This window comes from Narcine bancroftii, chromosome 2 (assembly GCF_036971445.1).
Source record: "Narcine bancroftii isolate sNarBan1 chromosome 2, sNarBan1.hap1, whole genome shotgun sequence".
NCBI classification, from domain to species: domain Eukaryota; kingdom Metazoa; phylum Chordata; class Chondrichthyes; order Torpediniformes; family Narcinidae; genus Narcine; species Narcine bancroftii.
This window is the reverse complement of record NC_091470.1, coordinates 358,115,219-358,127,374: the sequence shown is the minus strand read 5'-3', so window position 1 is coordinate 358,127,374 and position 12,156 is coordinate 358,115,219. Positions and strand designations below refer to the sequence as shown.

The 12,156-nt window shown below is 43.5% G+C and overlaps 1 protein-coding gene across 1 annotated transcript in view; it reads left to right on the top strand.

Moving 5' to 3' along the window:
• The window catches only part of LOC138753129 (piezo-type mechanosensitive ion channel component 2-like), a 224,482-nt gene that overhangs the window by 73,727 nt on the left and 138,599 nt on the right, over nt 1–12,156 (top strand). The window contains exons 27-28 of the mRNA XM_069915705.1: nt 7,067–7,232; nt 10,047–10,290. Coding sequence (XP_069771806.1) covers nt 7,067–7,232; nt 10,047–10,290 — 410 coding nt within the window. The remainder of the gene's footprint in view (nt 1–7,066; nt 7,233–10,046; nt 10,291–12,156) is intronic.

The window sequence follows — 12,156 nt, the reverse complement described above, 5'->3', positions numbered from 1 at the left end:
TGCATCGAGCGATGGTGGACCTGCCCTAAATCCTGATTATTTATTATGATCTTATATTTGAACAAAATTAATCATGCCTAATTATAACGCAATTAAGCTTTATGTACAGCACAGCATGAGCTCTTCAGCCCCTGTTGTTGTTGTGGCGACCTATATAAACCTTTATAAGGGACCGTGGGAAAGTGTTAGCCATAAATAGCAATAGCAGGCAATTTTTGAATGGGTGGGATCGTTGGTAGCACTTTAAAACAATTTACAATATGGGAAAGTTTATAGCACTATAGAGCACAATTTATAAATATTGAGGGAAAAAGTGATGGTGGACCTGCCCTCCCAGAATGCCATGCGGCAGAGAAAGGGCTGTATGCACATCTGCATGCATGGGCATTCATGGAGGGGTTTATCTGCCGCATGGCATTCTGGGAAGTCAGGTCTGCCATTGCTTTTTCACACGGACTTTATAAATTGTGCGCTATAGCGCTAACAACTTTCTCATGCTATTGTCCGCTATTGCTCTTTATTTCCTATCTCTTTCTTTCTCTCTCTCCCCCTGCGACTTTCCCATGGCAAAGTTTACAACTTCATTTTATCCTTTTCTTCCTTTACGTTCCTGCGCTCACACAAAAACTTGAGTCCTTTCAATCCCACAATGCGATTGCCCATTTCACACTTGCCTGATTGGAATGCCGCCATCTGCAGTCACCGGGGATTGTACTAGGGGTCGAGGCCGTCAATCCCCAGCTGAGATGATTTTGCTTTCACATTAGACACTTTAAAGGCTGATTGGCCATTAATTCTTGAGATCACTTGCAAGTGTGAGGGGGGCTAGAATCTCAGGGTCAAGATCCAATAAAAGATCCCAACACGAAACCTTGACTGACCACTTCTAATCCTGATTTGCTGCCTGGCCTGCTGAGTTCCTTCATCATTTACTCTTTGAACCAATACAATGTGCAGTAAAAATCCAAAAATCCAGATGCAAGAAATCTGGACAACTCGAGAATCCAGACTTATCAAAAACCTTCGACTTTTGTGTGCACGTTTCTGTGCATTGCATGTGTGCATTGGGTGCGTGCATGCTTTGTGTAAGTGCCGTAGGTGCATTGCCCAAGAATCTGGAAAGTCCGGTCCAATCCAATCCCCGAGCAGTCTGGATTTTAGGACTTTAACTGAATGCTTATTAGCTGATTACTAGGTTTAAGTTTTGCAAATGGATAACTTCTCACAGCTGTTTAAACAATTAAATAGTCAGGGAAATGCTTTGGGGGTGTACTTGCTGGAGTTTAGAAGGATGGGGGAAAACTCATTGAAACCTACCAAATATTGAAAGGGCTGAATAGAGTGGGCGTGAAGAACTCTTTCCAGTAATGGGAGAGTCTAGGGCCAGAGGGCATGGCCTCAGAATAAATGGATGTCCCTTTGGAGCAGCTATTTCGTCGGGTTGTACCTGTGCACTTGGACATTGAGAAGGTTTCTTCAGCTGAAGGCTGGTGAATCTGGGGAATTCATCGCCACAGAGAGCTGTGGAGTTCAATCCATTGAGGATATTTAAAGCAGGGTTGATAGCGTCTCGATTAGTAATGGCGCCAAAGGTTATGGGGAGAAGGCAAGAGAATGAGTTTGAGAGAAAAGATACATCAACCATGATTTGATGGGCTGAGTGGCCTGATTCTGCTTCTGTCAAGGTTTTATATTTATTTAATTTTGATTAAATGTGATGCCATCATATTCCTGGATAATCAATGAACCAAAGACATGGCCGTACTTTTCATACACTGTAATTTTTTATAAATATTATTTGTAAGATGGTTCATAATAAAATGTTTGCACCGTGATGTTGCAGCAAATTTTGTGACTTGTTCATGGCAATAAACTCGGGTTCTGATTCTGAAAGTATTAGTAATAAAAACAATGTTAAAAGTAACGCTCTCTTTTTGAATAATGGAACCCACAACTACAATAAATTCTGATTAAATTGTTTGGCATTCAGAAATTCTCGGGAGATGACGATTTAATCTTCCATTAAGGTAATTTTTTTAAAATTCAGATGCTGGAAATATGAAGAAAAACACAAAAGTTTGCCAAATCTTAGGAGAGCCACAGAGCTGAAATATTGACTGTTTTTCTTGCCTGGCGAGCTGAGATTTATTTTCCCCAGGATTTTCAGCGTTGAGATCCCTCCATTGAATGTAGTTTCTGTGTTTATCAAGTCCAGTTTACTGTCATCTGATTACACAAGATAAAACAGCCTTCTGCAGTCCTCTGTGCAAACCACGCATAACACACCTGCAGACAAACAATAGATATATACAAATACAGTATTACAAATAAATAAATATCGTTTTGTGTGTGTGAGAGTCTCGGATGATTAGCGTGAGCAGTTCCTTTGGTCGTTCACCGTTCTCACTGCCCGTGGGAAGAAGCTCTTCCTCAGCCTGGTGGGGCAGGCTCTGAGACTCCTGTATCTCTATTCCGTTGGAAGCAGCTGAAAGGTGGAAAGGGTCCTCAATGATTTTGTGTTCCATTTTAAGACAACAATCCTGGTAGATCACATCAATTGGGGGGTGGGGGGGAGGAGGTTTGCATTGAGGTGGCTGGATATCTAACACTGTGGGCTGTGAGGTAATTGAATGGCCCGGAATGGTGCCTGGATGATGGGAACAAGAGGAGGAGAAAAACGGCCAGTGGGTCTATGAGGTAGCTGGAGATTTGAAGCCTGGAGTGGGGTGGTGGGGGGATGGGGGGGAGAGCAGGAGAAGGAAGGGGTTAGTCGTTGTATTGGAGTCTGGGATGGGGGGGTAGTGTGATCGAGCCGTGTGGGATTGGGAGCAGGAGGGGTAGTGAGAGGGCTCAAAATTGGTTGTGGATACCCAGGCCTGAGAAACCAGTATCCTTCCTCCAGAAGCAATCAGGATCAGTTGTCCTCAGAATAACAGGAGTGAATTTTAAAGGAACATTGGATGGGAATGTAATCGGGTACCTCAATAATCGAATGCATGATATTATTTGAGGATGCAGTGCTGTGGAAGAGATTGGTTGAATTACTGTAATGCACAATTTAACCCTGAAATGGTCACGGTTGCATTTCAACACACAGATATGCTGGAGGCACTCAGCTGGTCTCACGGGGTCCATAGAAAGTAAAGATATATTACCGAAGTTTTGGACCTGAGCCCCTCAGAAGGTCGGTGGAATGTCAGTGGAAGAGCTCAGGCCCAAAACCATCTATGGCCGCTGCGAGACCTGCTGCGATCCTCCAGCATTTCTCTGTGTTTTAACTACAATCACAGTGTCGGCAGGCTTTCATGTTTCACTCCACAGTTGCATTTCTCTGTGTTTTAACTACAATCACAGCATCTGCAGGCTTTCATGTTTCACTCCACAGTTGCATTTCACTCCAGAACTGAAAAGCAACATCTGAAATTTTGCATCCAAGTGTTTTGGCCAGCAAACATTTGTAGACTCAAAGATTGCATCGGACTCCAAAGTATTCATCAAAAGTGTTGTGTCCGGGTTTTTTTGGGGGGGGGAGGGTGAGCGTGGCCATGCAAAGGACTTAGTCAGACGTGTTTATTCAAGATCTCCATGAAGAGTATCAAAAAGATGGTTAAAATCTTAAAATTAGGAATTTTTAACCAAAAACTGGACAAACCAACGCAACAGAGAACAAAAATTGAGGAAGCTTCTACTCGGTCAGGAACATCGAACAAAAGTCTGAAAGGGAGCCGGGTAAGAGTGGCTTTGGGACCGGCAGACCCCGGCAGGGCCGGGGAGTCGGGACAATAACTAAACATTATCCTGGAGAAAATGTCAAACTTGAGCAATGGATTTGCAGGAGTTGAAACTATAATGAGAGACGTGACTGAAAGGATGAGGGAAATTAAACAAATTGTTGAAGACTTAATGGAAAGAATGAAATAAACAGAAGAGGACTTGGTAAAAACACAAGATAAGCTAAAAGCTTTGGAAAAAGATATGAAGCAATGGGAGTTGTACAGACAAGGTCTGGACAAGCTCGACCTCATGGAGAATTTTAGCAGATGAAACAACGTTCGAATTATTGGACTGAAAGAAGGAATTGAGGGAAGAGATCTGTTGATCTTCTTTGAAACATTGATCCCCTGTGAGAGCTGAGAGAAGACAAATTCCGAGAAAAATTACATATTGAAAGGGCTCACCAGACCCTCAGACCCAAGAGAGCCAGCGATCAGCGACCATGTCCTGTCCTAGTAAGACTTTTGAATTACAGGAACAGGAGACAATTCAGAGCAGCATATGAATACTCTAAGCAAAATAAGATTGACCATGAAAAATGGCTATTTTTTCAAGATTTTTATCTTACTTCGATTAAGCAAAGGAAGGAGTTTGATGATGTAAAAAGACAACTGCAACCCAAAAACTTGAAATATTCGATGATGTATCCCATGACTCTGAGCATTGATGTAGCAGAAGGTAATCGACGATTTTTCAAGACTAAGAACGAGGTGAAATAGGAATGCTCTTACATGCTACGTGGTCGTGTGTGAAGGGGTGAGACCTTTCTTGCAGGATATTACTGAAATACTAACAAGGAAAACAGGGGTGGGCTTCACAGGCGACCCAGAGCTTTATCTTTTGGGCAACTTTAACGAAATAAGCAATAAATTAAAGTACAAATCTCATTTCCTAAAATAACCTTAGCTGTGGCTAAGAAATGTATTACAATGTTTTGGAAATATAACTCCCCTCTACAAATAGCACAATGGACTCCTGAGATGAATAGTTGCATACTATGGAAAAAAAATCACATACAACTTAAAAAAACAAATATGACATATTTGTCAAGATATGGCACCCATATTTGGATCATATAGGAGCCCAATTATAACTCCAATAATAGATGCTGCTGTAGTATAAATGCAAGGGACTTCCTATAGAGCTCCAAACCAAGGCTTTTATTAGCAAAAGACAGGAGCTCTTCACAGGTGGCCGACCAGTCCGGAATGATCCGACCTGGCTAGGGACACAACCCTTTAAGGCCCAGACAGTAGGCGTGGCTAAGCTCTCAGCCAATCGCTGTAAGCACAGTCTAGATACTGTAACTATATCTTCTCTCTCTCTCTCTTTGGCTTGGCTTCGCGGACGAAGATTTATGGAGGGGTAATGTCCATGTCAGCTGCAGGCTCGTTTGTGGCTGACAAGTCCGATGCGGGACAGGCAGACACGGTTGCAGCGGTTGCAAGGGAAAATTGGTTGGTTGGGGTTGGGTGTTGGGTTTTCCCTCCTTTGTCTTTTGTCAGTGAGGTGGGCTCTGCGGTCTTCTTCAAAGGAGGTTGCTGCCCGCCAAACTGTGAGGCGCCAAGATGCACGGTTTGAGGCGATATCAGCCCACTGGCGGTGGTCAATGTGGCAGGCACCAAGAGATTTCTTTAGGCAGTCCTTGTACCTCTTCTTTGGTGCACCTCTGTCTCGGTGGCCAGTGGAGATCTCGCCATATAACACGATCTTGGGAAGGCGATGGTCCTCCATTCTGGAGACGTGACCTACCCAACGCAGTTGGATCTTCAGCAGCGTGGATTCGATGCTGTCGGCCTCTGGCATCTCGAGTACTTTGATGTTGGAGATGAAGTCGCTCCAATGAATGTTGAGGATGGAGCGGAGACAACGCTGGTGGAAGCGTTCTAGGAGCCGTAGGTGATGCCGGTAGAGGACCCATGATTCGGAGCCAAACAGAAGTGTGGGTATGACAACAGCTCTGTATACGCTAATCTTTGTGAGGTTTTTCAGTTGGTTGTTTTTCCAGACTCTTTTGTGTAGTCTTCCAAAGGCTATTTGCCTTGGCGAGTCTGTTATCTATCTCGTTGTCAATCCTTCCATCCGATGAAATGGTGCAGCCGAGATAGGTTAACTGGTTGACCGTTTTGAGTTTTGTGTGCCCGATGGAGATGTGGGGGGGGCTGGTAGTCATGGTCGGGAGCTGGCTGATGGAGGACCTCAGTTTTCTTCAGGCTAACTTCCAGGCCAAACATTTTGGCAGTTTCTGCAAAACAGGACGTCAAGCGCTGAAGAGCTGTCTCTGAATGGGCAACTAAAGCGGCATCGTCGTTGCTCTTGTGTCTTGGTGTGAGCTTGCAGGCGCCTCAGATTGAAGAGACTGCCATCCGTGCGGTATCAGATATAAACAGCGTCTTCATTGTTGAGGTCTTTCATGGCTTGTTTCAGCTGGGGTAACTATATACACTATGTACATTGGTGATAGATCACACTTCCCCATTGAGAATTTTTTTTAATAGTCTGTATAAATGTGAGCCCTGACAGCGTGTGTGGATTTATATTGTGAAAAGGGAGGGGTTGTTGAGTTTTGTTTTGTAAGAAAATATTTTATACACATATATGCACACACACTTTGATATTGGACAGTTTGCTATGTATATTTATGGAAAAGAAAATTAAAATATTCCAGAAATAAGTTGTTGTGTGCAGATCTTACACTGGATTGAGTTGAAGGGAAGAGGAGTTGGTGAAAAAGGTGGGCCTTGGAACTAAGTGGTGACAATGAGGATGAATGATGAGTTTGGACACTGTGTAGAGGAACAAAGTAGAAGAGAAAGGAAAGGAGATTGTCAAACTAGAAATTCCTTCACAAGGATCGCAGCTGATCTTAAAATGCTCCAAAAGCATCATCTTTACCAGGGAGAATATTAAGAGGATGTATTGGCCCATGGGAGATTCTGGAATTAGGGGTCACTGATTGCAGAAATTGAGGCAAACTTTTATTCTCTTTGAGAGTCTTGCAAACTTTTCCTCAAAGGACAATAGAAGAAGTATTTTATTATTTTTGAACAGTGGGTGAGAGGTCCTTGATTCAGAAAGGAGAAAACTTACTGTGGGTAGACTGGAAAGTGAAACCCAGAGTTAAAATCTGATCCGCCGTGATCTTACTGCGGGGTGTAGCGGGTTTGAGGTGGCCTACCCCTGCGCCTGATTCACATGTTCAGCTGCAACGATTCTCTTTGTGTTTGACAGGAAGGAATAAGAGCCTCAAAAACAAAATGGTTGAAAAAAACTTGAGGATGCTGTTTTTCAGATGACTTCATGATGTTGCTGTGTGCGTCACTGCAGTGGCAGGTGTTTGAGGATGAAAACAAAGCGGCGGTGAGGATCGTTGCTGGGGACAATGTGGAGATCTGCAGAGATCTGGATGCAGCCACGTTCAGTCAACATAACCCAGTCCCGGACTTCATCCACTGCAGGTGAAGCAGAAACCCCAGGTGGCGGTTTTCATCTTTACTGGCAGACCATTAGCAATCAGGGAGGCATGGTTAGTGTCCCGCTGTCACAGCGCCGGCGCCCCAGGTTTGAATCTGCCACTGTCTATAAGGAGTTTGTACCATCTCCCTGTGACCCGCATCGGTTTTCCCCGGATGCTCCAGTTTCTTCCCACTCACCTCAAATCTATGGGCTTGGGAGGTTAGCTGGGTGTAATTGATTGGTGTGGGTTTCGATGGCCAGAACTGTGTTGTAAGTAAATTTAAAATGTAAACATTTAATTTAAATTTAGAGAGCTTTTAGGCACAGAAGGATGGCTCGTGCATTGTCTACCAGAGCTAGTCTTATTGGCCTTTATCATTCGAAATCTTTCCTATCCATGGACCTATCCAAATATCTTTTCAATGTGTTATGTTCTGTACTCTCAATGTATGCAGAGTATTGTTTTACAGCAATGAAACAGCCCTTTCAACACAATTATCCATGGTCACTGAGTTGTCCATCTTATCTCATCTCAATTGCCTGCATTGGGCCCATTCTCTCTTTTCCATGTACCGTAAAACCCCTGGTATCTGGTACCTATCGGAGTGGGTAGATGCTGGATAAGTGAGTTTTCCGGTTGCCTGAGACTTGCGCTTAAAACACCTAAAACACCTGCATTAAGAATAAACAGTTTGAAAGACAAAATAAAGACCATAGTTACATTGAACAAAAACTGCATTTGCATAAATATATAATCCTTAAAGCATTTTACTTTTTCAGTCACATTCTTCGAAAATATTTAACTGTCGTCCTTCTGCAGGTTCCTCCCCCTCCACGGAGTCACCAGAAAGACGAGCAATAACATTGTAGGTAATTACCCCTCACTCACCCGAGTTTACAGATAAATCCTTATTAATATACTAATAAAGACTCTCACTAAGCAGAGGTAAGGAGACACTTTAAGAGATTCACAACAATGGCAAGTAGCACCAACCAGCTCGGGCAGCACCATTTTAAGTACGATGTAGGCACTCCGCTGGCTAAATATTTGCTCCCATCTTCAACAACAGATCATGAGTTACTTCAGAGAATATTTAATTTTACAATTTTAAACATTTATTTATTCATTCCCATTATTTGTTTATTTACTTTCCTTGGGTTTTTCCCCCCAGTGGCTTGAGGTTGCCTGAATTCCGGATAACAGGGGTTTTACTGCCCTTTGAGTGTTGCAATTGTTCCCGCCTCACTTCCTATGCCGTAGGTGTGCTGTGGTTAGTAAGGGATTACATAAGCTGGTATGCAAGTAGAAATAGAAGGTTGAGAACCACTGACTTAAACCCATGACTCTAGTTTGAGACCCTCCCCCAATCCTGGAAGAAAAGGTCTATTGATGCCCCCTTATGATTTCATAAACCTCTATGATGTCACCCCTCAAGCCTCCTATATCCCAGGGGGAAATAGTCCCAGCTGTTCCAGCCTCTCCTTATATATAGTGCACTCCGGGTGCAGCAATACTCTCATGCTACTTTTCACCGTCCCTTCATCTTTTCTATCACTGGGTGGCCAGAACTGCTCATTACTTGTGCAATGGCACTGGGGCCGAAGGTGATTATTCTTGGTTTACTGAATTAATCTGAAATAATCATAAATACCTCGAGTGCAGAGAAAGATTGAAGAGGTTAGGACTTTATTCTTTGAATCGTAGGCAGTTGAGAGGATAGAGGTGTTTAAAATTATGAAGGGAATAAATAGACTAGATACAAGTAGACTCTTCCCCCTGAGAGCAGGGGAGGTTGAAACAAGTTGAGGGTGAGGGGGCAACATTTTAGGAGAAACATTAGAGGACGCTTCTTCACTCAGAGAGCGGTGGCTGAATGGAATAATCTTCCAGAGGAAATAGTTGAGGCAGAGTCAAATCTTTCATTTAAGATGGATAAAAACATGGATAAGAGGGGGTTGGAGGGTTACGGGTGAAGAATGGGCGGAGGGAGCTAGCGGAGTTGTTTGAGTGAACTGGCATGGACTTGTAGGGTCGAGATGGCCTGTTTCTATGCCATAAACTGTTATATGGTTATGAGCGCCACCATCAGATCCCATGGGAATTCATTCATAGTCGAAATTTCCTCGTGCAGTAGTTTGAAACTGAATGCAATTGGTTTCATTTCTGAAGATCTGATTGTCTCTATGTGAAAGCATTGTAGAGTCATGGAGTTTTGCCAGATAAAAGCCTTGTCCTACATTATCTGAACAAACCATCATCCCTTTTTATATCAATCCCATTTCCATATCCCTCCATTTAGTGGAGGTAATGAAATAAAACAGCAAATGCTGGAAATTTTAATATAATTTTAATGATACAGCACGGTAGAATGGCCCTTCCAGCCCATGAAACTCATGCTGCCCGATAAACCTCCCAATCCCGTAATATTTGAAATGTGGGAGGAAATCTGAAATAAATGTTGAGTTTAGAGATACAGCACGGTAACAGGCCCCTCTGGCCCGTGAGGCTGTACCGCCCCATACACACCAATTAAGCTACAAACCCCATATGATTTTGGAGGATGGGAGGATACTGGAGCACCCAGAGGAAACCCACACGGGGACACAGGGAGAACGCGATTAACCGCTACGCCAACCTAAAGACTGAAAGTACTGAAGGCAGGAAGTCGGGGGGAGAAACAGGAAGAGAGAGAGAGAGGAGCAGTTAGCATTTATAGTGTGGGATCCTCTACTGGAACTCAGTTCATCAGCTGAATCCGTGGTGATCTTTATAATCTTTTCACCAACACAATTTTTATTTTATTTTCCAAACACAGGTCTTACCTGGACATGGTAAAAGTCATTGGATTCAGTTACTTATTCTGGTTCGTCCTTACCATCATCTTCATCACAGGAACGACCCGTATCAGCATCTTCTGCATGGGCTACCTAGTTGCCTGTTTCTATTTTCTACTCTTTGGTGGAGAACTTTTATTAAAACCTATCAAAATAATCCTGCAGTACTGGGATTGTCTAATTGCCTACAACGTATTCGTTATCACAATGAAGAACATTTTGTCTGTAAGTAATTACTGCACATTTTGAGCTCCAGGCCTGGTGAAGACAATAAAGCCACAGAATGAGGCCATTCAGCCCATCTAATCCCTGAGGAACTTTAATTCTGCCTTGTCCCATTGACCTGTGCCCGGTTGAAACATTTGTCGTTACGCACATTTTCAGCAGGTACAAATGATGAATGTAAAAAATACATTGCAGAGTGCGACCGAGAAAAGTGCAGTTCATTAACAAGATGATCTTTAATGTGTTGGACGTCCGTTCAAGATCCTGGCAACGCTGGGCAAGAAGCTCTCCTTCAATCTCAAATAAGTTGTGATAAGTTTCCAACAAAATAGTTTCATGTTTTAGAGGGTCTTTTAAGAACATAAGAAGTAGGAGCAGGAGTCGGCCATTTGGCCCGTCGAGCCATGCTCCACCATTCCATGAGATCATGGCTGATCTGATGACGGGCTCATCTCCACCTACCTGTTTTTCCCCATATCCCTTAATTCCCTCACAATGTAGAAATCTCTCCAACCTTGTCTTAAATATATTTACTGAGGTTACCTGCATTGCTTCATTGGACAATAAATTCCACAGATTCACCACCTCTGGGAAAAGCAGTTCCTTCTCATGTCCATCCTAAATTTACTACCCTGAATCTAGAGGCTATGTCCCCTAGTTCTGGTCTCACCCACCAATGGGAACAACTTGCCTACCTCAATCATATCAATGTCTTTCCTATTTTAATTTGTTTCTATAAGATTCCCTCTCATTCTTCTAAATTCCAGCAAGTCCAGTCCCAGACGACTCAATCACTCCTCATAGGTCAACTCCTTCATCCCTGAAATCAACCTGGTGAACCTCCTCTGTGCTGCCACCAAAGCCAGTGCTCAAGTAACCAATACTCCAGATGTGGCCTCACCAATACTTTGTACAGTTGCAACATAACCGCCCCGTGGTGCATTGAGGTAGCAGAAAGCAAACACAAAACTTGAAAGGCTTTATTCCAGTAAACACCAGTTTATGCCTTGGTGGCTTCCTGTGTGACTGGCTCAGGAGGGGCCAGCTCAGGTCTATATTCAGGTTGGCCGATTGACTGCCGGCCAGGTGGAGTCAGCCCCTTGGGTGGTCTTCCTGCAGGTACAGAGATCGCCTCCTGGAGTAGGCTGGTGGTTGTATCACCACAAACCCTGCTCTGAAATGTAATCTCTCTAGCAATGAAGGTGAAGATTCCATTTTCCTTCTTGATGGCCTGCTGAAGATGGCCTTCTTGATGGCCTGCTGCACCTGAAAACCAATCTTTTGCAATTCATGCACAAGCATTCCCAAGTCCTTCTGGATATCAGCAGGCAGCTTTCGCTTGCCATTTCAATAATCTGATCTTCCATTCTTCCTTCTCAAGTGTTGCCAACATTGCATTCCATCTGCCAGACCCTTGGCCAATCACTTAACCTATCTATATCTCTCTGTATCCTCGGCTCAACTTGTTTTCCACTCAAGTTAGGGTCATCAGCAAACTTAGATAGACTGCACACAGTCCCCTCCTCCAGATTGTTTAAGTATACTGTAAACAGTTGCAGACCCCAGCATTGACCCCTGTGGCACCCTGCTCACCATAGATTGCCAACCAGAAGAACACCCCTGCATCCCAACTGGCTGCTTTCTATTGGTTAACCAATCCTCTATGCTACTACATCACTTCCAATTCTATGCATCCTTATCTTCAGTATAAGTCTTTTATGTGGCACCTTATTGAATGCCTTCTGTAAATCCAGGTAAGCAACATCCATCTACTCCCCTCTATCTCATTATATTGCTATCATGCATACCTTCTATGAAATCCTCCTCAAGGTTGCCTCAACCAACCTGATACACCCAATCTATATG